Source organism: Aquarana catesbeiana, linkage group LG04 (assembly GCF_042186555.1).
Source record: "Aquarana catesbeiana isolate 2022-GZ linkage group LG04, ASM4218655v1, whole genome shotgun sequence".
NCBI classification, from domain to species: Eukaryota; Metazoa; Chordata; class Amphibia; order Anura; family Ranidae; genus Aquarana; species Aquarana catesbeiana.
This window is the reverse complement of record NC_133327.1, coordinates 478,768,821-478,796,425: the sequence shown is the minus strand read 5'-3', so window position 1 is coordinate 478,796,425 and position 27,605 is coordinate 478,768,821. Positions and strand designations below refer to the sequence as shown.

Genomic DNA, 27,605 nt, shown 5'->3' with positions numbered 1-27,605 from the left:
TTCCTTAGCCTGTTTACCAACACAACCACTCGCTGTGTGAACATTGGAAGGAGGAATATCCCATTTGAATCTTTGATCCCCATCATCACTGTAAATAAGAATTTAGACTGGATAAATTACATCTACTACAACCAACAAAGGTTTGTCAATTACTCCAAAGATGCACTCCAAGGTTTAGCCGAACAACTAGAAGCCACGTCACACATGACTTTCCAAAACCGCATGGCCTTAGATATGGTCCTAGCTGAAAAGGGGGGTGTGTGTAAAATGGTGCCCAAAACAGGTACATGTTGTACCTACATCCCAGACAACACTGGCCCAAATGGTAAGGTGACTTTGGCCATCAGGAAACTTGAGGATTTGTCCGAGGAACTAAGAAAGAATTCAAGGCTCACTAACCTTTGGGATCAGTACTTCACCTGGATTAGGGGAGGGTGGCAGGGATTATTAACACAGATAAGAATAACCATCCTGATAATTTTGGTGACCTTGGCTGTCATAGTCTGCTGTATTCTCCCCTGTCTTAAAACGTGTGTACGGAAAGCTATTGACCAATGTTCTCCTACATTTGTGAATCAGGAAATACCAGATGAAGATTATGAAATGCACTCCATTACAGTCACCTCCCCTCAGGATGCAACGCCAAAAGGTTACAGGGACAGACAGCACCTGATTGCCCCTCCAAGCTGTATCGAGTAGGGTAGTGAATTAGTCATTGCTTTTCACCATATACAGTTGAAAAGAGTTGCAGGGGAGACGGGCCAGGGGAGTGGTTAGGATTTTTAGTGTAAGGGACAGATTTAAAATATTACATTTGAAGGGGGGAACTGTAATGGATGTGATTAAAGGGTCACATAAAGTAGTCACATAAGGTACCAGGTAAAAATGTTAAAATGCCTATGTCAAATGTAATATTGTGTCATTGCTTAGCTTGTTAAATCTTAACTCTAAGAATTCAAACAACAGATAGCTGCTAGTTCCCTTTTCTCAGCCTGAAGCCGAACCGCAAAGAATTATAAAAATACTGTGTCTCTTCCGAAAATTGCACCAAAAGCAGACATGACATCAACATCCAATGTTTCGGGAGGAAGTTACCAAGATATTTAATAATAGCGATGATTAATTGCTAAATTTGCTGAAATTATTGCTAAAACACAATAACGTGTTTTGCAAGTGCCTTGTTTTTGTCTGACAAATGTATAAAACTGTGAAAGAGGAAATAAAGACTTCAGAAGTTTTTTATTCTGAACTGAAGAGTCAGAGCTTGATTACTTTATGGCATGCATGCTTTTACATTTAATTTGATAAGGGGTAGATATAACAATATCAGACTTTTGTTCTGAATCCAAAACACTGCCATAACAACGATACCCCTCTTCAAACAGTCGACGTATAATGACGGTGGGCGGTCCGGAAGTGGTTAATGGCTGTGTGTTGAGTTATTTTGAGGGGACAGCAAATTTACACTGTTATACAAGCTGTGCACTCACTACTTTACATTGTAGCAAAGTGTAATTTCTTCAGTGTTGTCACATAAAAAGATAATAAAATATTTACAAAAATGTGAGGGGTGTACTCACCTTTTGTGACACACTGTATATTTCTTGGGGTGAAGCCAGAAAATGGCATCCTCGGAAATATGCAATTGGGAGAATTTTCTCTTTTCTACAGTTGGCTGTGGAAATCAGCTTTGAGTACAATCAGGAGTCATATTTTGACCTTGTCAGTATTTTTCCAAAGGCCCTTAGCTTCCCATTCACTGAGCCGAACCTTTATGCAGGGGGTAAAGTCGTCTGCTCCCCCCCCCCATTAGGTCACCTATGTGTCCTTGGGACTTAAACCTGGTACTGTCTGTGTTACAGAAACAACCGTTTGAGCCTATCAAGGAAATACCATTATTCTTGCTGTCACGCAAGCTAGCCTTCCTGATGGCCATCACCTCGGCTAAAAGGGTGTTGGAGTTGGCGGCCCTTTCGTGCAGGGAACCATACATGATCCTTCACCAGGACAGGGTCGTGTTATGACCTGTTCCATTCTTCTTGCCTAAGGTGCCGTTGGCTTTTCATTTGAATCAGGACATTGTTTTGCCTTCTTTTTTCTCTCGGCCTCGTTCGGTAGAAGAGAAACGACTGCACTCCTTGGATGTAGTGTGAGCAGCCAGTTTGTCTAGATCTGCATAGATCCGAGGATCAGTCTCCTTCTTTGTTTTACCAGAAGGACCCAAGAAGGGGCAGGCAGCTTCCAAAGATTCAATTGCCAATTGGGTCCGCCAGCTGGTCATTCAGGCCCATGGTCTGAAACGTAGGGCTCCTCCCTTTAGGGTGCCTCTGCGTATCATTTTTCAAAGGGGCGGCAAGGGCTGCCACACATATGAACAAGTCCTAACAAAGTGAAAGAGCATTTGGATCAGTACTGTGAAAGTTAGAACATAAGGGTCAGCATTGTGACAGTGAAAAAGCATATGGGTCAGTACTATTTGTGCACATACGAGCCAGTACCTCGTGTACATGAGGGTATGTATCAGTACTGTGTGTGGAATTGTTAAATAAATAAATGGGTAGAGGAATAAGGATGCAATGGCAACCAGGATTGGTCTGGATCTGTTTTATTGATATATTTACACAAACACACACTTTGGGTGTTTGTGAATTTGTATAAATATGTCAGTAAAATAAGATTGTAAATACCAATCGCCATGATATTACACAGACTCTAAATTGCTGGCTCCTGGAGCACTGCGAGATTGATCCAGGCCTAAGAAGAACACTGACACAGAAAGTAAAACATTTTTAAAAATGCAAAAATCAGTGGAACTTTTGAGGCTTTTATTAGATTGCATCTTTATACTATGTGAAATAAGGTCAATAGGTAAAGCAAGTTTTCCAGGTAATATACAATAAACATTTTAAAGCTCTTCCGTTTTCAGTTCAGGTGTATAAGAGGCAAAAAGCAAGAATGTGCAAAATGCGGTTACCCAAAATAATTATGTTTCAGCATAGCAACTTTCATTGAGGAGTAATTCATACCCACGCATGTGCTGTAATGCACATTTTCAAGCATCAACACATGGTGTACTTTTCTTCTTTAAGGTGCCGATGTCCACATATATATTAAAAAATAAAATAAAAATAAAAAAAAACCTTTTTTTTCTCCATAGAAAACGTGTACAGATATGCAATTTGTTAGGTTCCAGGATCATTAATGTTTTTTTTTTTATGCATTGAAGTTAAGGGCCTACAGGAAATAAAGGAGTACACCCACAATAAGCAAGGACTTTTGGAAGCAACAAATGTCAGTGCATTAAAATGCTCTTTCAAATGCAATCTCCTGCATGTGCAGAGGTGTGGACAGGTGCTTATAACATGGAATTAAAGCCCAGCAATAACCATTCTTAAAAAATGTTTCCTCCTACCTACATTGTGTAAAAAAGATCTATATACTTACCTTTTTATTGTCTCCTCCGGTCTGGCCATGTGATTCACAGCATCGGAATCTCTGTCAGTCAGTAGCTGCTGCAGGGGAGAGGAGGGAGTGCCGACAACAGCTGGGCTATGGAAAGCTATGGGTGCCATAAGGTGACCAGAATCGCGTGGACTAAAAAAAAAATATATGCGAGTATACCTTTTTTTTTTTTTTTTTACTCAGGGTGGGCAAGATAGGTAGGAGGGAGGGAGGCTTCATGCGCACTGGACATTTCTACAGCTGCTGTTAGGGGGGGGGTCTGGCATTTTCCCCATGCACACAGTTTTTAGCAACGTTGAGTGGCAGAGGCTTTTTAGAAGCAGGAAAAACCCCACTGCTGGTGTGTCCAGGAGCAGCAGATTTTGGGCAGAAAAAAAAGGCTTAACACTACTAAAAGTGACTAAACACTAGGCATGTTTAGCACTTGAACATTAATTCATTTCAATGGCTAGAATAAATTATTTACCCTGGCCAATAAAATGAATTAACGTCCAAGAGCTTGATGTCTGTAAAGCTTTAGACACTTTTACAAGCATCAGGCATTTTTTCTGCAAAAACGCTGTTGACTTTTAGGGGGGTTAAATAAACGTCCTGTGTGCATGAAGCCTTAAAAAGTGTTTGTTAACCCATAAAAAAAATGCAGCTCCTGGTCCCTTAAAGCACATTAAACAGCACAGTGCTCGTGCTATGTAATCTGCCCCCCTCTAAACTGTAAAAATCCTCCCTGATCCCTCCACTTCCTGTGTCCCCCTCTCTGCACTGACAACGAAAATCAGGGCTGTTGAGGCCTGACCATCGTTGTCCGAGTACGTCCGTCCGTCATCCGCAGCCCTGCTCTCATCTCTCCCCCTCCTCCCTGTCTGTCAGCTCCATGTCTGTCTCTGGCCCGCCCCCACCACTATTAGTAAAATTATAAACTTTGAAATGGTCACTGCCAGCCCCTCTATTAGAGCCTGGCACGGCACACTGTATTCTTTTAAAAAAATTAGGCTTGTAAATACCTGTTTAGAGTGATCTTCAGGCCGGTCTCCAGGGCTACTGCAGGAGGGGCTGAGCGGCCATATGACCTCTCCAGCTGACATCAGAGGGAGATCTCGGGCCCTCCTGCAGAAGCCAGTCATCGGAGCTGTACAGCGGCTGCACGTCATGTGACCAGCCTGAAGACTGCTCTAAACAGGTATTTACATAGTCAGTAAGGCTGACTAAAGACAATAGTCCATCCAGTTCAACCTGTGTACGTGCATGTATCAGTGTCTAAAATTATTTCCCATATCCCTCTATGTTGTGTCCTTTAAGATGTATATCCAAGAGTCTTTTAAAGATATCCATACTCTGTGCATCCACCACCAATTGTGGGAGAGAGTTCAACATCCTTATTAAGGTACTCAAGCGCTAAAGTGAATATATAAAACTGTAAAATAGTGGGCAAAGTAGTGTAAAAAATAAATAAACTAATATATAAAAAAAACTGATATATAAAAAAAGAGTTCAAATATCCAGATACTGCAGCTGCAATCATTCAGTGACACCCCACTTATAAATAGTTAAATAAAGTGATGCGCTCGTAATATCTACAGGATATCCTACTATTCAATGTGCTGACAGGTCACATTCTACTTGTGAATACTTTGTTACAAACTATACAAAAACTTGAACAGTGATTAGCATAATATAAATAAATATAAATACAATGTGTTGAAAAGTCTGCTGTGAAAGTCTAATTGGAGACCTCCCGGAATACAAATCCAAAAGTTAGTTCACCATTTGTTCTTGTGAAATAATAAACAAACAAAAATATGTGGAAAAAGGTGGTGAAAAAATAGAGTGAAAAATATATTAAAACAGATATATTAAATAAATATGTAGTTGGTAACAATTATAAAAGGATTACAATTGTGTGGATTCCTATACACCTTACTTGAAAAGGTGATTCTTTTGCAGGTTAGAAGAAAAATAATGATGATAAACAAGGCTTACTGAGTCTGGGTTAATCAGCAGAGCATAGGCTTACATCCACCAGGATCATCTAATCGCCACTTCTCCTGTTCATATGCTTTCCCCCACATGAAATACAAAAGTGGGACAAGACCATTGCGCACATAACTTCTACTAAATAAAGTTAACAAAGAGCCCAATAGATCCACTCACATGATGTAAAAGATCTAGATCGCATTTCACTGATGTATGGTCAGTAGAAATCACTGCCTCCGTGTTCCTCCGTACTCCTGCTATTCAGGATCACTGCAGGCTGCACACTGACAAGAGCTGACAGGCTCCTTCTCCCTCACGTGTATTGTCGATGAAAAAGTTACGTGTCTAGTGATGATACGCGTGAGGGAGAAGGAGCCTGTCAGCTCTTGTCAGTGTGCAGCCTACAGTGATCCTGAATAGCAGGAGTATGGAGGAACACGGAGGCAGTGATTTCTACTGACCATACATCAGTGAAATGCGATCTATATCTTTTACATCATGTGAGTGGATCTATTGGGCTCTTTGTTAACTTTATTTGGTAGAAGTTATGTGCGCAATGGTCTTGTCCCACTTTTTGTATTTCATGTGGGGAAAGCATATGAACAGGAGAAGTGGAGATTAGATGATCCTAGCCGGTGGATGTAAGCCTATCCTCTGCTGATTAACCCAGACCCAGATAAGAGGTATCATCATTTTTCTTCTAACCTGCAAAGGAATCACCTTTTCAAGTAAGGTGTATGGGAATCCACACAATTGTAATCCTTTTATAATTGTTACCAACTACATATTTATTTAATATATCTGTTTTAATATATTTTTCACTCTATATTTTCACCACCTTTTTCCACATATTTTTGTTTGTTTATTATTTCACAAGAACAAATGGTGAACTAACTTTTGGATTTGTATTCCGGGAGGTCTCCAATTAGACTTTCACAGCAGACCTTTCAACACATTGTATTTATATTATGATAATCACTGTTCAAGTTTTTGTATAGTTTGTAACAAAGTATTCACAAGTAGAATGTGACCTGTCAGCATATTGAATAGTAGGATATCCTATAGATATTACGAGTGCATCACTTTATCTAATCAACATCCTTATTGCTAACAGTGAAGAACCCCCTACGCAGTTTAAGGTTGAACTGCTTCTCCTCCAGTCTTATTGTGTGGCCCTTTGTCCTTTTACACTCCCTAGGACTGAATAGTTTATTTCCTATGCTGGGATCCCCATTGACATATTTGTAGATCGCTATCATGTCCCCTCTCAAGCATCTTTTCTCCAGCGAGAATAAATTTAGTGTTTGCAGCCGTTCCCCGTAATTGAGGTCCTCCGGTCCCCCTTCTTTCGACTCTTTCCAGCTCATCCCTTCAGAGGACTGGTGACCAGAACTGAACGGAAAACTCCAGATGAGGTCTGACCAAAGCTTTATAAAGTAGCAGAATTATAGTTCTGTTCCTGGCATATATACCTTCTTATGCATGCTAATATTCTGCCTTCTTTGGTAGCTGCAGCTTGGCACTGCATGCTGTTGCTCAATCTGTCATCTATTAGCACCCCTAGATCCTTCTCCATCTTTGATTCTCCCAGCTGTTCTCCACCTAGTTAATATTTTTAGTTAATTGTTTTTTGACGCCAAGTGCATTACTTTACATTTCTCCCCATTAAACCTCATTTGCCATTTGTCTGTCCACTCTTATTATCTTCAGGTCGTTCTGCAAAATTTCTATGTTCTGATGCGAGCTTATTACTCTGCTTATCTTTGTGTCATCCGCAGAGACAGACTTAACTAGTTGTCCCAAACTCTATATCATTTCTGAATATATTAAATAGAATTGGTCCCAAGACAGAACCTTGGGGTGCCCCACTCACCACTCCAGACCAGTCTGAGTACATGTTATTTATCACTACCCTTTGGACCCGTCCCTGTAACCAGTTTTTTACCAAAGCACAAACCCTATGGTCCAAGCCTGTGGACCTCAGCTTGTAAATTAAGCTTTATGGGGGACTGAATCAAATGCTTTTGCAAAGTCCAGATACACCACATCCCCTCGCCTCGTTTTTATAGAAGACTTACACAGTGTGCTATGCCAGGCTCTAATAGAGGGGCTGGTATAGACTTACTTATATGGGTTAACAACCACTTTAAGAAAACTTAGTGTTTGGTTTCTTCAGGTTACTGATTTTGCATTATCAAAGTCCCAGAGAAATTATACAGCTCTTGTACATTGACTTAATTTACAAATCTCACAGTTAACAATGTAAATATTCTAATTAACCAAGTCATGATCCAAAAGACTTGTGTAATATGAAACTATAGACACATTATGCAATTATAGCGAAGCTTCATTATTATTTTTTTTTTAAATAACAAATATGTTATATTTACCTCTTCTGTGCAAGGGTTTTGCACACAGTGGCCCCGATCCTCCTTTTCTGGAAGCCCCCCCCGGCGCTCCTAGTGCCTCCTCTTCTCGAGTTCCCCCACGGAGAGGCGCTTTCCGTGGGGGCACACTCCCGAGTCCTGCCGCTGTGTCCGACACAGACAGCAGGAGTCGGCCTGCCCCCCTGTGTCACTGAATATGATTGACAGCAGCAGGAGCCAATGGCTCCTGCTATTAATCTATCCAATGAGGACCCGAGACAGTAGCTGAAGCTGCTGTGCTCGTCGCTGGAAAAATTGGGCTCAGGATTAGAAAAAGGGTGTGTACTGCAGCACAAAAGGCTTACAACCCCTTTAATGGTTTGTCAAAAAATATGCATAATTATTAAATACCAAGCAGTTCAGATTTAACTATGTTTATTGTAACTGCATAAAACAAACACAAATTAAAATCAGACTGACCTATCAACTTGTGCATTAAAACCTAAATTTAACACAAAGGACATAACTTACAGTGAGTATATGCCGTCCCTGAAAGAAGAAGAATCAGGACAAGGGACACATCATACAAAGTTATGTCCCTTGGACTGATTTTGTTTTTGCTAAACTTGGTCTTTAAACAAACGTTCACGTTTAAATAACATTTAAACACTCTAAAAGCAAAGTGTTCAATTTTGTATTGTTTGGTTTTAATACAGTGAAAATCTCGAAGCTTCTTAGTGCTTTTGCACAAGGCCATACAGAGTTTAATAGGCTTGTTGTTGTGGTGCCCGGGAGTCACAGCTACAGCTTATTTTTAGCCATAGACATGCATTAAAAAACGTTGTCTTTGGCTATACGTGTAAAAAACTATGGAAATCTTGTTTCCATGCGCACAGGCATATTTTTTCAAAAGCTGAAACTTTACATTACAGGTGTGGCTCCCAGGCACCACAGCAACAAGTCTATTTTACATGATTAATATATGATTCTGTACCAGTGCCTTAAGAATTGTACAAGGATTATAACCCCCAAGGGTTGTGTTCAGGAAATATATTTTTTCTGCTGGACCATTTCTAGGGTGGGAAATGTACTGAATAATGACTAATTTGTAGCATGCAATAATTATAAAAGACCTAATTAGAAACAACTAAAGTATTTAATCGAAGGTTGGAAACATCAACCACAGCACCTCTCACACTGAAAGGCAAGAGTGCTGAAAAACAATTTCTGTACTTCAAAATGTGATCCTAATCTGACATTTACATTTGTGGAAACTTGCTGCCCTCTCATTGTTTACATATTAAAAACTGTTCCTAAATCCAAAAACAAAAATATATAGCAGCTTACAAGTTCTCAGATGCAGTGGCTGGAAATAACATCACTTCCTGTTAAGTCTTCTGGAAGGAGCCATGGTTGCCACAAAGGCTGGACCTCAAATCATTTCAGTTTTAGTCTTTTCAACTCTTACTGATAATGTTCTTAGCCTGAAAAATGAAAACAAATGCAGCCACAATATCCAAGGACCAGTAAGCTGAAATAGTATTACACTTTTGTTTTTGGGATTAGATAACCTTTAGTGCCTGTAAAAGCAATATGTCCCTATTGGTTTAAAAAAAAAAATGATTTGCTTTTTCTGAAAATGTCCTCATACAGGCAATATTAGGCCTCATGTACACTACAGCTGCTATACTGAAGTTTAGGAGCAGTTGGGGTTTTTTTTCAGCAGCCCCTGAACTCTCCTCTGTTATCTTATGTTTACATGTATACTCAGTTGTTTACAGTAGTTCTACTGTAAAGTAGAATTACTGTCCGATACTAACTATTCCTAAAAATTTCTCCTCCCTCCTCACTCTACCTATACTGCCTACCCTATGTAACAAAGATCTGTATGCTTACCTTTTGTAGTTTGCTCCAGTCTAGTCATGTGATCCCACAACTCTGGTTCCCCTGTGTGAGGGAGTAGAGGCTGCAGGGGGAGGAGGGAGCACCAAAAATGGCTGGGCTATGGGAGCCTATGGGTGAAGTCACCACTTCTGGAATTCCCAGCCCTTGGTGAGCTTTCCCTGAACAGGGGAGCTGGAACTGCGGGATCATGTGACCAGACCAAAGCACACTAAAAAAATAAATATACAGATCTTTTTTTTTTAAAAAAAACATTGGGTAGAGGCAGGATAGGTAGCTGTAAGGGGAGGGGACATTAATATTTAGTGTTAGGCAGAAGTTTAACTTTAACCCCTTCTGTCCCTTTAAATAGGAGGTTAACCTTTAGGACATCCCCACCCTATCGAAAACTAAAACAAAGGCTATATTTAACGTTTAACACTTTGCACAAATGAGAAACGAAGAACACAGTCTCAGAAGTGGTAAAGCTATAAAAGAATAGCTATACCCCCAAGTAAAATAAGGGGAAAAGAACCACTCTCATATGACAAAACTATTTAGGGTCAGCCGGAGGGGGGGGGGGTGTGAGCAGAAAAGCTGCCAGAATAGAAGGAAGGAGTAGTAAAAGGTCAACTTTATAGTCTTGCCAGCCATTATACTCTTAAAATACTCCTGCACTGCTGGTCCCATGTAGACAGATTATTTAAATTCATTTACCATTTACCATAAAACTTAACCATACACACCACCCCATCAGAGGATTATGGACCATATTCAAATCAGTAATAACTGTCATGTAAAAAAGGAGGAAATGCACTAACAAAATCTTAAAGTATCAATTAGTGATTTTAGAGCACAAGAGAATATGTACAGAGGCAAAAGAAGAAATTGCATTTATTGTCCAGAGGTATCTAGTATAAAGTATTGACTTCTGCCACAGCCTACATAAGAGACTATGGACATTAAAGTATGTACATATTCTTAACAGGTAGTAAAAGATTTAAAGCCTAACTCTGGGAAAAGTAAAAGTCCCCCCCCCCCCCGCAGTGGGGCTGCCCCGCACTGCAAGGGTTAAATTGGTTTAGGTCTTTGGGGACGCAAAATAGATTTTTAACTCACCCAATCTTTTGCTTTCTTGGAGTCCTCATATCCAATGCAGGGCTATGGGCTCTATTGGACTCGATGTCAGAGGACCTGCAATAGTGCATAGGGTAGAAAAGACTGCAGGGATCAGTCTTCTAGCCTGGAAGGAACCTGCAAGAGTGGGGTATTGGGTAAGTAAAAGTTTTTTGCGGTCCCCCTAGACCCAACATTGCAGTCCAACTGCAAGGGATGATTTTTGTTTCCCCTGGAGTTTAGCTTTAAATCAAGCTGCCCTTAGATTGCAAAGGATTGTTTTAAAAAAATAAAAATAAATAACAAACATGTTATACTTGTCTCCTCTGTGCAGTTGGTTTTGCACAGAGCCCCCTGGATCCTCCTCTTCTCGGGTCCCTCTTTGCTGCTCCTAGCCCCTCCCTCCTTTGAGTGTCCCTCAGCCAGCAGCTTGCTAGAGGGGGCACCCAAGCCGAGTCAGAGCTCCGTGTATCCATTCAGACACTGAGCCCCGACCCGGCCCCGCCCCCTCTCTCCCGATTGGCTGACTGACTTTGACAGACGTGGGAGCCAATGGCGCAGCTGCTCTGTCTCAGCCAATCAGAAGGAGTGTCCTGGATGGCTGAGGGGATCGTGGAAATTGCTGGAGAGAGATGGGGCTCAGGTAGATAAAAAAACCTTTTGCCGTTACAACTGCTTTAACATCTCAGACAACAAAGTAGGATTCCAGTTGGTTTAGAACAGCTTGGGAACACCTGTTGTGCGTTTACATTAGAGGGCTTCTGATGCAATACAAAGTAATGGAAAAAGAGTAAAGATTTCAGTGCCTCTGTTGTATATTTTGAAGAGGAATTTCTCCACAATGGCTATTGCTACACAGGCAAATGACGACTTATTTTAAAGTATTTTACTGCCAAATAAGAATATGTAAAATACTTATGTGTAGAGTGTGGCCAGTGTTTTATTTATTGTTACTAAGCGAACATATGTAAAGCCCAACTTCGAGGACTTAGAAAAAATAACTAACTATCCTGACAGTACACCGCTAGTCAAACGTGATGGGAGTGTGCTGTAACAGCAGGCTAAACACTTGGCTTGCAGTTGTAGTGTGATATTTTAATACAAAATCTTCTTTTAGATTAAAGAAGAAAAAAAACATATTAAGGAGGCGTTAAAATCGCCTAATTGCCTGGCAACTGCTGCTCTATTGCCCTTTGACTCTAAAGCAGGGGTGGAATTTTTCTAACGCCTGGAGTTGGGCTTTAAGACCTTTGGATAATAATCTCCATTCATTGTAATGGAAAGGACATTCACCATTTGTTCTGGAGGTGAACAGCTTTCTCACACGAATGTTTGGCGATTGCCAGAGTACATGCACAGAAATAGCAGAGCCTTGCTGAGACCATTTTTAAGAAGAGGCTGTGTGGTTTGCATGCACAACATTTTCATCAGGGAAGAGACAGTTTAAGTAGCAATCCAACAAAAGTATGAGACTTTGGAAAAAACTGTTGAATAGTTAGAAGCCCAGTTAGATTTTTTATTGGTGTCAAGACCGATCCTGGTGATGGGAAGGAAGTGAGAGGGGTTGAAAATGTTCTGGCTGTTCCCAAAACAGGAACAGAAGTGATGTGTTCCAAAAGATAAGTCACTGAACTTTAGGAAGCATTCTGGGGACAGCAGCGATCCTACTGATAGGGACATGGAGAAAAAAAACCTGTCAAAGATTCTAACACTCTCAAAATCAAAAACGTTGGCTACAGTTAAACAAAAAAAAAAATGGGGGGGGGGGAAGAAAACGGACCCTAAAAAGAATAACTAATAAAAGTACATTTATCCTTAAAAAAAAAAAAGACAGCAGTCTTATACTCAAAGAACAAACAGATATCAGTGCTTTTTGCCTATAAGGCACTGCTATAGAGCTCAACAATGTTTAGCAAAAAAAAGGGTCCATCCTCGATGTATACTTGTGCTCTGCTTTATGTCTCATCTAATTAAAATGAAAAGAAATATCCAAAGTGCTTCAAATTACTGAAATTGATCCCCCTAATGTGGAGTGAAAATTTCCACAGTAATTAACGTAGAATTTCAGCTTAACACCAACTAGTCTTAAAATTTTTCTCTTCCCTCACCTGCAACCTATGCTGCCTGAACTGTGTAAAAAATATCTGCACTCCTATTTATTTTAAGTCCGCTCCAGTCACGTGATCTTCAGCTCCGGCTCACCTGCCTCAGTCAGTGGAGAGGAGGGATTGATGACGAAAGCTGGGCCTGGGAGCCTATGAGTGACAACATGGCTTCCAGAATTCCCAGCTGTTGTCAACTGCTCCCTCTTCTCCCACACCTCACTGTCAAGACCAGAGCAAACTAGAAATAGGTAAGTGTACACCATTTTTTTTATGCAGGGAACATTTTTAAAGCTGATCTCCAGCTTTCACTTAACTATAAAATAGTTCCTTTGGACCAAGCTGGTCCAAATAATTTTCATTACTGACAGTTGCTGTGGCTGTGTGCTGTTCAGCTATTCACAGGAAGCTTTGTATTCTATGAATGAATACAAAGCTACCTCTGACTGGCTGATGTGGCGTTTCTGACATCAGTCCGCCTCAGTCAATCAGAAAACGCTGCATTCATTCATAGGATACAAAGCTACCTGAAATGGATGAGCAGGGCTTAGCCTGACTCAATTTTGATCCAGAAATGGGGAGGAAAGTTTCAATCCTGAACAATGCCAGAACACAGTGTTGTATACGGTGTGTAGCTGAGGCTACATACAGCTTATACAGTGCACATATCCGCTGCAACGTGAAGCAAGTAGTGTGTTTGGACTAACTTGTTCCAAAATAACTATTTAAAGTTAAATGAAATATGGAGATCAGCTTTAAGACTAGCTGTTAGTTTGGAATTTAACTTTAAATGGGTTGTAAAGGTATTTTTTTTTTTTTTTTAAATAACAAACATGTTATACTTACCTTCACTGTGCAGCTCGTTTTGCACAGAGTTGCCCCGAACCTGGTCTTCTGGGGTCCCTCGGCGGCTGTTTCAGCTCCTCCCCGCAAGAACTAACCACCTTAATGCGAGCTCCCTCGCATGGTGGTTAGTTCTTGTGGGCGCGCTCCCGTGATACAGCCGGCGGCTATAGCCGCTCACTGTATCACTTGGCCCCGCCCCTCGGCGCGCCGCGTCATTGGATGTGATTGACAGCAGCGCAAGCCAATGGCTGCACTGCTTTCAATCCATCCACTGTAGCCAATCAGCGGCCAGGCTGAGCGGCAAAATGGATCTTGGGAGCGAGTGGCTAACGTTCGAGGGGTCAGGTAAGTAAAACGGGGGGGCTGGGGGTGGCTGTATTGTCGGAAATTTTTTCACCTTATTGCATAGAATGCATTAAGGTGAAAACATTTCTACCTTTACAACCCCTTTAAGTGAAATCTGTGAGTCTGGTATTTCCCCTTATATGGCAAAATATAAGCGCATGTCCTCAGATGTAGAAATATAGTCAGGAACAAACTGCACTCAATAGTGCTCAGGTCAACTGCTACTAAAAATGACCTCAATTTAAAAAAAAGATACACAATAGAAAGCAAAGTTTCAACACACACATTTGCAAAGTGACAATACTTGCGTTGCTGAAATATGATTATTTGAAACAATGTTTAATCATGCACAAATAAAAATAAACAGTTACCCTTTAAATGCTTCTGAAAGCACCAATAAGCAAGCTCTGATAAAAGATGGAGGGTCAGCATCAATGTCTGCGTTCATTACCCCTTCCAATTATTAAGTCAATTACCAGCAACTTTCAAATTTCTCAGAGTATAAGGCATTTTTACCCACAATGTATTTAATTTGATAAAATAAAATCACTTCTAAAAGCCATTGATATCTAGAATTTATATATATATATATATATATATATATATATATATATATATATATATATATATATATATATATATACACATACACACACATATATACATACACACACACACACATTTTTTTTCACATATATACACACACAGTGGCTTTTTATTTAAATATGAGTGTCAAAATAAAACCAAGCAAAAGTTAAAATGGTTTAGTGTTGGTGTTGTGTTGTGTCTGAAGACCAGACAGGCTTTAATACTGATTGAAGTGAGCGTCCTCCTTTAGTGAGTTCCCGAGTCACACACATACATGGAAGAGGAACAGCCTCTTCTCTTTTCTCAACAGTGTTGTAGCTGCATTTTTTCAAATGGTCAGCCATGCTGACAACATCTGCAAATTTCCACTCCTTCACTGCACTGAATGCTGTACTGAAGCGCCATACCTGGAAGAAAAAAGATAAAATATAATTTAAAAAAGTTGTATGTTAAAATAAATTAGGATGCTGCTTTATTTTGAGAAGTGTGGAAGTACTGTATTCCCTATAGGAAATAAAAACCAAAAATACCCGCGCTAGCAAAGAATGACATTCGTAGTAAAAATACAGCTGCTGACACATATCGCGTGGCATAAAAGACTAAATAACATAAATCACAAAGTGCAGCATTAAAAGCTAATAGAAAGTCCCACTAAGAAGACATCTCCATATAAACAGTCCAATACATGAAAGTCCACACAAAGGAAAGTGCTGGGAAGGATCCGTGTCCAAGAGGGAATGGTTCACATTGACTCTTACCCCAATGAGTGGACTGCTTAATCAAAAGCAGTCAAACACGCTTGAAAATCATCCACTTTCACCATATTTCACCATACACATGGAGAGATAGATGCATTGAACAATAGGATCCTCAGGCAGACTCCTATCACATCAGGACATCATGTAAATAGGTGTAAAAAACTTCACTGCGCAGTATCACTGACCAATACGTTTACTTAGATTACAGCAAAAGTACAGCATACCAAGACAGGTCCACAGCTATGGTCAACCCAGAAAGAGCTGCCAGCCTGGGCTGTCTTGTACTTTAGTGCACCTAGCAACCTAACCTACTCTAGCAGGTAGCTACATACCCAGTCACCAGTAACACGCCCCCCGCCCGATGCCTGAGTTCTCCCATCCCAGCGGGGAAGCCCAGCATTTAATCCGGCGGCTGCACCAACTTACAACAGAGGTGACCAGAGACCAGATTGTCTTTGATCACCTCTATGGTCTAGGAGACCGAAATCGACAAGCATTTTTGGCACTTCTGGTGTAATCACTGCCATTTTTTTTTAAAAGCATGAGATCAAGGTTTTTTCATCTCATGCTTTGAAGGGTAGAGGAGAGATCTGGAGTCTTATAGACCCGAGATGTCTCCATAAAGTGGACCTGTCTTTTTTTTTTTTTTTTTAAGTGCTCCCCTGCTTGCATGCAGAGGTGAACGCATATGTAGGTTGTGCACATATATGTAAACGGTGTTCGCACCACACATGTGAGCTATCACCGCAAACATAGCCAGAGCAATAATTCTAGCGCTAGACCTCCTTTGTAACTCATAACAGGTAAGCTGTAAAAAATTTAAAAGCGCCACTTATGGAGATCGGTTTCTCTTTGTTGCCATTCCATGAGTGTGTGCAATTCTAAAGTGCAACATGTTAGGAATCTATGTACTCAGCGTAACATCTTTTATATTTTACCAAAATTTGGGTTACATATATTGTGTTTTTTTTTTGCATTAAAATTCATTAAAGTGTATTTTGTTTTTGAATCATATCTGAAAAACTGCTGCGCATGAATGTTTTTGAGGCTCCAAGTAACTTTCTAGCAAAAAAATACAGATTTTTAGATGTAATCAAAACGTGTCAGAATAGGCCTAGTCTTCAAGTAGTTAAAGTGTCTTTCAATGAGTGCAGAGAAAAGGATTTTACAGAGGGTACAAAAAAGGATTTGGGTAGGCATTCTATGCATTAAGAGGAAAAACCTGTGTTGCAGCTCCCCCCCAGACCCCCCTTTTTCTTAACTGAGCCCAATCCAATCCAGCAATGTGCATGAGCGCAGCAGCTCCAGCCACGGTCTCTCCCCTTATTGGACAGATTAATAGCAGCAGGAGCCGTTGGCTCCCCCTGCAGTCAATCAAATCCAGTAACAAGGAAGTGAGGCCAAGTCCCGCTCTCGGTGTCAATGAAAGCAGCAGCGGGAGTCAGGAGTGACTTTCCGTGGGGGCACCTGATGAAGAGGAGGGGCCTGGAGCATTGGCAGGGTGCCCCAGAAGAAGCCGATCAGGGCTGCTCTGTGCAAAACTATTGCACAGAGTAGGTAAGCAGAGGCATGCTTGCAATTTAAAAAAAAACAAAAAAAAAAACCCACAACCATTTACAACCCCTTTAACCACTTCAATACAGGGCATTTTCACCCCCTTCCTGCCCAGACCAATTTTCAGCTTTCAGCACTGTTACAATTTGAAGGATAATTGCGCGGTCATGCAACACTGTACCCATATGAATTTTTGATCATTTTTTCCCCCACAAATAGAGCTTTCTTTTGGTGGTATTTGATCACCTCTGCGGTTTATATTTTTTGCACTATAAACAAAAAAAGGCGACAATTTTGAAAAAAAAAACACATTTTTTACTTTTTGCTATAATAAATATCCCATTAACAAAAACAAAAAAAAAAAAAAACAAAACACATTTTTTCCCTCAGTTTAGGCCATTATGTATTCTACATATTTTTGGTAAAAAAAAAAAAAAAAAAAAAAAATCGTAATAAGCGTATATTGATTGGTTTGCGCAGAAGTTATAGCGTCTACAAAATAGGGGATACATTTATGGCATTTTTATTGTTTTTTTTTTTTTTTTACTAATAATGGCGGCAATCTGCGATTTTTATCTTGACTGTGATATTGCGGTGGACACGTCGGACACTTTTGACACTATTTTGGGACCATTCACATTTGTACAGCGATCAGTGCTATAAAAAATGCAATGATTACTGTATAAATGGGTTAACACTAGGGGGTGATCAAGGGGTCAATTATGTTTCCTAGGGAGTGATTCTAACTGTAGGGGGCGGGGACTCACAAGGGGAGGAGACCGATCGGTGTTCCTCTGTACTGGGAACACCCCATCGGTCTCCTCTTCTCCGACAGGACGTGGACATGTGTGTTTACAGATCTACGGTCCTGCTGTGTTCACGGGCAATCGCGGCCGCCGGGCACGCGCATCGGGTGCCTAGTGATGCGGCGGGCATGCGCCCCCTAGAGGATCAGGAAGTAAAAGAACGTCATATGAAGGCGGCCCGGAGGGACAAAGGGTTCCTGCCACCGTCATATGACTATGCGCGGTAGGGAAGTGGTTAAGTACTGGTTCCTCCTAGTATCAGTGTTAACTTTCCAGAAAGCAAAGAGAACCCTGCATGCTCTAGTTGAAACTTACACATACCCAATGACCTATTCTTTGTCCCTCACTTGGACAAAAGGGCAACACAATATGCTCATATGGACTCATATGGTTCTAAAATAGTTTTACATCTTGTACATCTATTCTTACACCTCCACTAGTAACTTCATTTTCTCTCACAATTTTTTTTTAAATCAGAAAAAATCTTTTATTGTGTCACAAGGTCAGATGTAAAAAAAGAATAGCACATAAGAAAATATCAGCGTATACATTAGAAACAGTATAGTATACAGGAGATGGTTCAAGGTACGTAAAGCTAAGATATGCCATTTCCATTCACAGCAGAGAATACTTATGACAGACGTACCCCTTCCCACCGTACACTCTAATGATGAGCGGACAACAGATTAGTGGACAATCATAGTCAAATAAGCATGGGTACGGGGGCGTGGCCTAGCGCGGCATGTGAACAGACCTGTTCACCGGAGCTCCCGCTGTTGATCCTGAGACCGATCCTTTCCTCGCTTGTCCAGACGCCCAAAAGTCACGGTACCGGTACCTACAGCCTCCCTGACATCCCAGGCCACAATAACAACACCAGACTGGGGCATGATGACCCGAGGGAACCGCGGTGAACAAGCGGCCTCGGCCGCGGCTGACTACCAAGATGGCGCCTGGTCATCTCAGCCTCAGAGAACACCACGAGGCCAGGAGAAGAAAACGGAGCAGGGGGGTAAGTCACAGAAACCCCCTAAGACTAAAGATCAGCCCAGGGACATGCTCTACTATGCTCAGAAGTTAACAGGCTCAGCAGAATCCACACAGAGCAGCACACAGCTACCTGCAGCTTCTATGGGACAGGCAGACAGGGGTGACACAGACAGGCCAGAAGACACTGACACCATGGAGTCTGTACCTGACCCTATGCCAGGCCTGTTTGATATGCAGGTGGAGGACACCCCCCAGCCCACGCTGAGTGAAATACTACATGCAGTCCACAGATGTACTGCTTCAGTGGATGACCTTAAGGAGAAGTTTGGGGGGCTGAGGGAGACTGTCTCCCTCCTCCGGCAAGACATCCAGAAAATCAGAGAGAGAACCACGGCAGTGGAGGGGAGGGTCAGCGATATAGAGGACCAGATGCCCCACTTGAACAGGGATGTGAGGGGAGCCGCACAGCATGCACGCCAGGCCTTTGAAAAGACCGACGACATCGAGAACCGCCTGAGACGTAATAACGTCCGCATAGTTGGGCTGCCAGAGAAAGTTGAGGGCAGAGACCCCACGACATTCGTCGAGGAATGGCTGCAAAATATATTTGGCAAAGAGGCTTTTTCGCCACTGTATGCGGTGGAACGGGCACACCGAGTACCACCAAGACCTCTCCCGCCTGGCAACCCCCCCAGAGCGATGCTGGCCAGGCTCCTCAACTATAGGGACCGTGAAGTGGTTCTAAGGTTAGCCAGAGAAAAGGGGACTGTGCAGTTCAACGGTACCAAAATATCCTTCTATCCTGACTTCTCGGCTGAAGTGCAGCGCAGAAGATCTAAGTTTGCTGACGTCAAAAAAAGGCTACAGCGACTGCAACTCAAATATGCAATGCTGTTTCCCGCTAAGCTGAGAGTCACGGCCGGAGACCAGAATCACTTTTTTGAAACTGCACAGGATGCAGCAGCATGGCTGGACCAGAACGAACAGGATCTGCAACGCCGCAGACGTGAAAATGAGGAAGGCTGATTTCAACTAACCAACTTACCACATATATAACCGGGCGCATACATTCCACTTCTTATATTGCTCCTTAAACAGAGGACGTTTCCTTTTCATCCAGCGACAGCGATTGAACACCAAACCTTACAGAGCTCGGCACATTTTTTGTCTAACCAGTCGGGTGGGCTGTGAATGTGCCTCAGCTCCGCACAATACAAGTTGCCATTGTTGATATGGCTTGAGTTTGTGTGCCCTGTTGGCACGGTTTGGGCACATGGAGCCCCACAGTTTCTGATCTCTTTCCGCTGGGCACTGTCAGCGGGACCTGTTTTACAAGTTCTACTTCATCTATGGATCCATCATGTGCTTAGTGTCACCACACCATTGAGCTGGTTTATTTTCTGCAGGGATCTGTTACTTCTCCACTGCGTACTATGCCTCGTCGACCTGCCTCACGCCCCACACATTCGGATGGTCATTTTGCCTGCACGAGGACTGCGACTTGGAGGACACCGGGTGCAAAGCCAAATGACACAGGACAGGGGCATGCCTATCAGAAACGGTTCATACCCTCGCTATGTCTGATACACCTATAGTGTCCTGGAACGTGCGAGGCGTGAATGACCCATTAAAAAGGACCATGATCTCTGCTGGGCTGCGAAAGTTTCACCCGGCCATAATAGGTTTGCAGGAAACACATTTGAAAAGCGACACAGTTAATTTTTTACAATATGCCTGGGTAGGTAAAGCCTATCATTCCACTTACTCTGCTTTTTCGCGTGGAGTAAGTGTTCTGATACACAAAGCCTTAGTGTACCAGGAACTTGACTCATTGGTAGATATATCCGGAAGGTTTGTGTTTTTGCACTGTAAACTGTACACATTTACATTGATATTAGCCTTTGTGTATGTGCCCCCTCCGTTCTCCAGAGAGGTTTTGCAGCTATTAATCTCATATTTAGTTAACAAACCAGATATTCCGGTATTAATCATGGGTGACTTTAATTGCTACCTGGATCCAAAATTAGACAGACACCCCCCTGTACGGCCTCCTGGGGGCGGACGGGGCACAGCTCTAAGCCGTTTACTTACAGAAATAGGATGGATGGAAATGTGGCGTAACAGAAACCCAAGTAACAAGCAATTCTCTTGTTTCTCTAAGACCCATGGGTCGCTCTCTCGCATTGATTTATGTATAGGCACCCCAAACCTGGCTGGTAGTATATCTAAAATAGAATACTTCCCGCGAGGTGTCTCGGACCACTCCCCATTAGCTGTATGGCTAACTACTAGGCCCCCTAGTAACCTACCTAGAGCCCCCTGGAAGTTAAATGCCTTCTGGCTGAAACTTTTCACATCACAAGATAGAATAGCCGCCCAAATCCAGGCCTTCTTTAAAATGCATAAACATCTAACTAATACTCATCTGAAATGGGAAACCTTTAAAGCACACTTAAGAGGGACATTTATCCAGGAAATACAGAAGGTCAAACACAATTCCTCGGTCCTGTTAGAACAGGCTGGGGACTTGGTGCGACAACTGGAATTGACATATGTTACCAGCCCCACCGACTCTGCCAGGGAGGCATGGATGTCGGCCCAGGACTCCCTGGACCGGCTGAGATCCTCCACAGCGGAGAAAAAGAGATTTTTCTCGAAACTGGCGTTCTATGAAGAGGGGGAAAAGACAGGCCGTTTACTTGCAAAAATCGCACGATCCCAACAGCAGTCACCAGCCATTGGGGCTATTAGAGCAGCCAATGGGAAAATAGTTAATTCTCCGGAGGTGGTTGTCTCCGAGCTGGCATCTTTCTATGGCGACTTGTATAAGTCGGGAGATGCCTACTCGGATGCAGACCTTACTATGTACATGACAAAAATAGAATTACCCTCGCTGTCGGTGGCAGCTCGAAATCAGTTAGAGGCTCCTATAACCCTGGAGGAGCTACACACCGCGGCCTGCTCTTTTCCCACATGTAAGGCGCCGGGAGAGGATGGCCTCCCCATGGAGGTGTTTAATGAATATGGTGAACAGATACTCCCCGAACTATTAAAGGTTTTTAATACTAGCCTAGAGGCGGGTAGACTCCCCGAATCCATGACGAGAGCCAACGTAATCCTACTACTCAAACAGGGGAAGGACCCGGTTGACCCCGGCTCTTACAGACCTATATCTTTACTCCAGAGTGACGTGAAGATCCTAGCAAAGGTCCTGGCGCTGCGGGTCAATGGGGTCATCTCCTCCATTATACACCAGGACCAGGCAGGTTTTATGCCACAAAAGTCAACGGCTACAAATCTTAGGAGACTGTTCCTGAATATGCAGATGCAAGCGGATAACGGGGGTCAAAGGGCACTGTTGTCTCTAGACGCCAACAAGGCCTTTGACAGCGTTAGCTGGAGATATGTATGGGCAGTGTTGGAAAAGTTTGGCTTCGGTGCACGGTTTATAGCCTGGGTTAAGTTGCTGTATGCGTCCCCTCAGGCCAATATTAGAGTGACAGACAGGGTATCACGCGCTTTCGCCCTGGGCAGGGGGACAAGGCAGGGTTGCCCTCTGTCCCCCCTGCTCTTTGCGATCGCGATAGAGCCCCTAGCAGCCCTGATAAGAGACAGTGCCCAGATACAGGGGTTCCAATACGGAAACCTACATGAAAAAATAATGTTGTATGCTGATGACATGCTACTTTTCTTGGGGGACACTGGTCGCTCGTTGGTGGAGGTGATGTCCATAATAAAAACGTTCGGTCACTACTCCGGGCTAACCATCAACTGGTCCAAGTCGGCTCTGATGTTGTTGGAAGGGGATCACGGGGTTGCACTCCCTGAGGGCTGCCCCATTCCCCTGGTCACTGGTTTCAAATACCTGGGCATCCAAGTGGCGCCCAGGATTGGAGACTACTGCGCTTTAAACATCTACCCCCTGCTTTCTCGTTTTCGAGATAAAATAAATACTTGGAACAACCTGAAGATGTCCTTGGCAGGCAAAGCCAACCTAATTAAAATGATCCTAATGCCACAGCTGCTATACTTCCTACATAATACTCCAGTAGTGATCCCACTTAAAATTTTCAGAATAGTGAATACACTCTTTCGTCAGTTACTATGGAACAACAAAAACCCCAGAATTAAGCTGGAGCAGCTGCAGCAATCAAAGGACAGTGGGGGGTTGGCAGTTCCCAACCCCTGGTTGTACTATATAGCGTCCCAATTGCAGCAGCTGGTCGGCTCTATGACACCAGAACCAAAAGGCTCGTCGGCGCGGCTGATGTTAATGGCGACGGGGGCAGAGACCATTCCCATGGGCCTTGAGGCACAGTTATTTGCAAAGTCCAACAAACAGACCCCTACACTATCACTAGTACAAAAAATTTGGAATAAGGTTAGGCAGCTTCAGGGGGTACAAGGCTTCACTGATTTTAGCCCAATATGGGGCAATCGCTCTTATACGGAGCTGGATAAATTATTACAAGGGCCAAGATGGCGCAAATATGGGGTTAAACTGCTACCACAAATATTCGCAAACGGTAATCTACTCTCCTTTACAGAACTGCAGGATAAATTTAACCTTCCAGATAACATGCTATATTCATACCTACAGCTGCGACACGCAATTTTCACACAAGGAGACGCGGGGGGTTGGACGCTGTCACCTACACCGGTGTTTCATGTATTGCAATCCAGTAGCGAGACCAAGGGTATTATATCTCAATGCTATCAGATGTTATTAGTGAGGCACTTGCGAGCATACCCATGCAAGGCAATGCTGGCCTGGGAAAGGGACCTGGGTCGGATTACAGAGGAGCAATGGGAGGAGGCCCTGCAGTCTATTCCCACTTGCTCCCTCAACGTTGCACAAAAGGTTTCCCAATTGTTTATAGCGTTAAGAGTACACTACACCCCAAAAAAACTATTTAAAATGGACAGGACGATAGACCCTCTATGTTCCCGCTGCCGTCAACAAGATGGGGACCTCATCCACCTTCTGTGGAGATGCCCGAAGCTCCACAGATATTGGAGGGAGGTGATGGGCACGCTCAATGAGGTATTTCAAACGAAAGTCCCCATAGACCCCATATGCTGTATACTAGGGGTCCTGGAAGATGAGATCCCGGAAGAATTGGTCAGGGTCGCGTTCTCCAGAGCTTTATTTCAAGCCAGAAAGCTCATACTTATGGGTTGGAAGTCAGTGGAACCACCTACTAGTCGCACATGGGTGGAACACATGGGACAAACCCTCATAAGGGAAAAGTACATATATCAGCACAGAGGGTGCCCTACCAGGTTTGAACGAATTTGGTCCAAATGGCTGGACACACCGGGGCTAAGCCCGAGAGAGCTAGTGATGTCCAGACTCTTACAATCTCTGTAAATAAAACGAGGAGGTGCAGGACAGTGTAAATATTATAAGATGTGCGGGTGGGGTAGGGGGGATGAGGATAATGTGTACTTGGGTTTGCAGAAGTGTCGTGGTGAGATGAAGAGCAAAGTTGAAATATACACTATATGTATGTACATGAAGGATTTCTGCTACAACAAATCTTATGTAATTGAAAAAAAAATGGTGACATTGATCGATGGATAATATGTGAATGTTCAATAAAACCTTTTTTGATTTAAAAAAAAAAATAAGCATGGGTACTGTAGATGAACCAACTACCTTCGGGAAGGTAAACTATCTGGAAATTCTTATAACAAAGACCCAAGGGATTACAACGTTATCTCTGTTAGCTAGCCAGTGAGAGAGGAGATACTTAGATTGATCATTAATTCCGTTATCAAACCCAAAGCCTATAAGTTGTTGTGTTATGGTGAAAGTAATTCGCAATTGCTTCAAGGAGCTAACAGATTACATTTAGAGAAGTCGGCTGAGGACTAGTTGGGAGGGTGCCAGCCCTGGGGTGTCTAGCCAAGGTTGCCATATTTTATAAAATTTATTAGCCGTGTTTCTATGTTGATATGTTAGCTTTTCTTTAATAAGAATGTTATTTACCTGCTCAATCCACTGTTTCGTTCTTGGACTATGCGGTGATAGCCATAAACGAGCTATCTGCTTGCGAGCAATATACAGTAATCTCAATACTGCCACATTAATTGGAGGGGTAAAAAATTTCTCATCAACCGCACCTAGCAAGCAGGTAACTGGGTGTAACGGAACAGTGATTTGATAAACAAACAGACGATATGACATCGGTTACAGCTTTCCAATATCTGAAGAGTTTGGGGCAGCGCCACAGCAAATGTATTAGGTCCCCGCTAGCTCCATCACATTTGGGGCACAGGGGAGACTCCCTCCTGCTCCATATGTGCAGCATCACCGGAGAACGGTAGGTTCTGTGCAGGATGAATAGCTGAGAGAGCCTGTATGAGGGTGAGACAGACGGCTGGCATAGACTGCAAACATAATTCCCAATCCTCAACCCCAATCTCTCTCAGGTCTTGTTCCCACCTATATCTACACGGTAGTCTAGCTGCATCTGGTGTCCTCAAGGAGAGAGTACTATATATCTGTGAGATCATGCCCCTTTTATTCTGTGTGGTGAGTATGTCAGTTATTACTGGATGTTCTAGGAGTTTTAACCTGGACTGCTGTACCTGTGGATTGTAGAGCATGCCAAAGTTGGAGATATCTATAAAATGGTGTTTTTGCAGCCCAAACTCCTCTAGTAAGTCCATGAAGGATTTAAAAATGGTCCGATTATGGAGTTGGGAAATGTAGTGAATACCTTGGCCTCCCAGGACAGAACCCCTCTAGTTTATGTAGTTCTGTGTAGCAAGGGTTACGCCACAATGGAGTATGTACCATGAAGCCCGTCATACCCAGACTGTGTTTGATAAGGGCCCATAGTTTTGTCAGTAAAAAGTATGGTGGGCATCAATCTAGGGTACTGGGGCAGATCGGCCTCAAGATGAGAAACAGTGGGGAGACTGTGTGCTAGAAAATAGTAAGCTACGGATAGGGTCTGCCATATCTACCTCCCCCCAGCCGCCCAGGTGTTGAAGCTGTGAAGCCAGGAAATGGAGTCTGATGTTGGGCACTGCCAGGCCACCTGGTCCTTACTGTACTGCAACGTAGAGAGTTCGATTCTAGCCATCTTCTTTTTCTAGATAAGACTTCTAAATAGAGTGTCAATGCGTGTGAACCATCTACGGGGAAACTATTACGGGGAGTTATGGAATACGTATAGTAGCTGAGGTGCCCACACCATCTCTAGAAGGTTGGCTATACCGGTGACTGAGATAGGCAGCTTACACCAGACAGTGCATTTGACTTGTAGTTTAGTAAGGATAGGGAGTAAGTTATGAGTTAGATACCTGGAATTATCTGGAGTGACCTGAACCCCCAAATACTTAGAGGAGACAATCTGGAGAGACTGGGCGCAGTCCAGTAAAGAGGCTGGCAGCTCATCCAGAGGTAGGAGAGCTGACTTGCTCCAGTTTATGGAGAAGCTAGAAAAGGTACCGAATTGTGTTATTAGGGACATCACGTTTTGCAGTGAGGTGGAGGCATCTCCTAAATATAGGAGTGACTCTTCTGCATATAACGATATTTTGTCCTCTACAGGGCCTCTTATAATATCCGCATATCAATGGCGACATTCACCATCTCCGCCAAAAGTTCCAGGGCCAATGTGAACAACAGGGGCGACAATGGGCACCCCTTTCTTGTGCCCCTGTGCAGTCGGAAAGGGTCAGAAAGATCACCATTAATGCGTAGCCTAGAAGTGGGATTTGTGTACTGGCCCCATCTGATAAAGTTATTCCTTGAGCTAAACCTCCCCAGGACCTCCCACTGGTACGGCCACTCAACGCTGTCGAAAGCTTTGTCAGTGATAGCACCGCCCTATTGCCGTGGTTATCCACTGGGATCTGCAGGTTGAGAAATAAACACCTTGTGTTTAACGCTGGTGACCTAGAGGGAATAAACCCCGATTGATCACGGTGAATGAGTTTTTGAATGACAGATGCTAGACAAGTAGCCAATACTCTGGCCAAAAGTTTCACGTCCGTCGTTAACTATGAAATAGGCCTGTAGGAATCCGGAAGGAGGGGGTCTTTGCCTGGCTTAAGTATAAGAATTATGGTAGCCTCCCTCATAGACGGAGGCAGTTGACCTAATTCCAGGGCCTCTGTTAAAGTCTGACAATTGTTTTTAACATTGAACTTGGTTCATAATTTAGTGAATTAGAGAATCTGAAATTACTCATGGATTACTGGAATACTATAATTTTCATTGCATATATCATGTATATTCCTTTTTAACTTAACAGATTAACCACTTCTGGACTGCCCACTATCATTATACGTCGGATGTTTGAAGAGGAATATCGTTGTTATGGCAGCAGCTAGCTGCCATAACCCCGGTATCCTCTTCTTCAGTGAGTGGCCCAGTCTAAGATAAAAGTGGTCTCTGTGGCGGATTTGCTGCAAGATAACTTATCGGCGGTGGGAGAGGGCCCCCCTCTCCCTCCGATGCCCTCTGCCGCTTACAGAGGCGATCGGGACCTTCTTGTAGCCCGACATGGAGATGAGTGAGGGGAAGATGGCCCACCCATCTCCATATTGTTGCACTTTAGTGTAAATATGAGATCTGAGGTCTTTTTGACCCCAGATCTCATATTTAAAAGGTCCTGTCATGCTTTTTTTCTATTACAAGGGATGTTGTAATAGGAATAAAAGTGAGACTTTTTTTATTTTTTTTTTAAAACAGTGTAAAAAAAAAAAAGGTAAAATAATAAAAAAAATAAAAAATGCGTGCAGATGCGAACGCATACTTAACGGTGTTCAAACCACACATGTGAGGTATCGCCGCAAATTTTT

At 42.8% G+C, this 27,605-nt stretch overlaps 1 protein-coding gene across 6 annotated transcripts in view; it reads right to left on the bottom strand.

Annotated features, from left to right (window-relative positions):
- Nucleotides 1–8,217: 8,217 nt before the first annotated feature.
- FBXO30 (F-box protein 30) overlaps nucleotides 8,218–27,605 on the bottom strand; it is a 280,476-nt gene continuing 261,088 nt past the window's right edge. For all 6 annotated transcript variants that reach the window (XM_073627623.1, XM_073627622.1, XM_073627625.1 and 3 more), the window contains one exon: nucleotides 8,218–15,084. In XM_073627623.1, coding sequence (XP_073483724.1) covers nucleotides 14,854–15,084 — 231 coding nt within the window. In that variant the 3' untranslated portion in view covers nucleotides 8,218–14,853. The remainder of the gene's footprint in view (nucleotides 15,085–27,605) is intronic.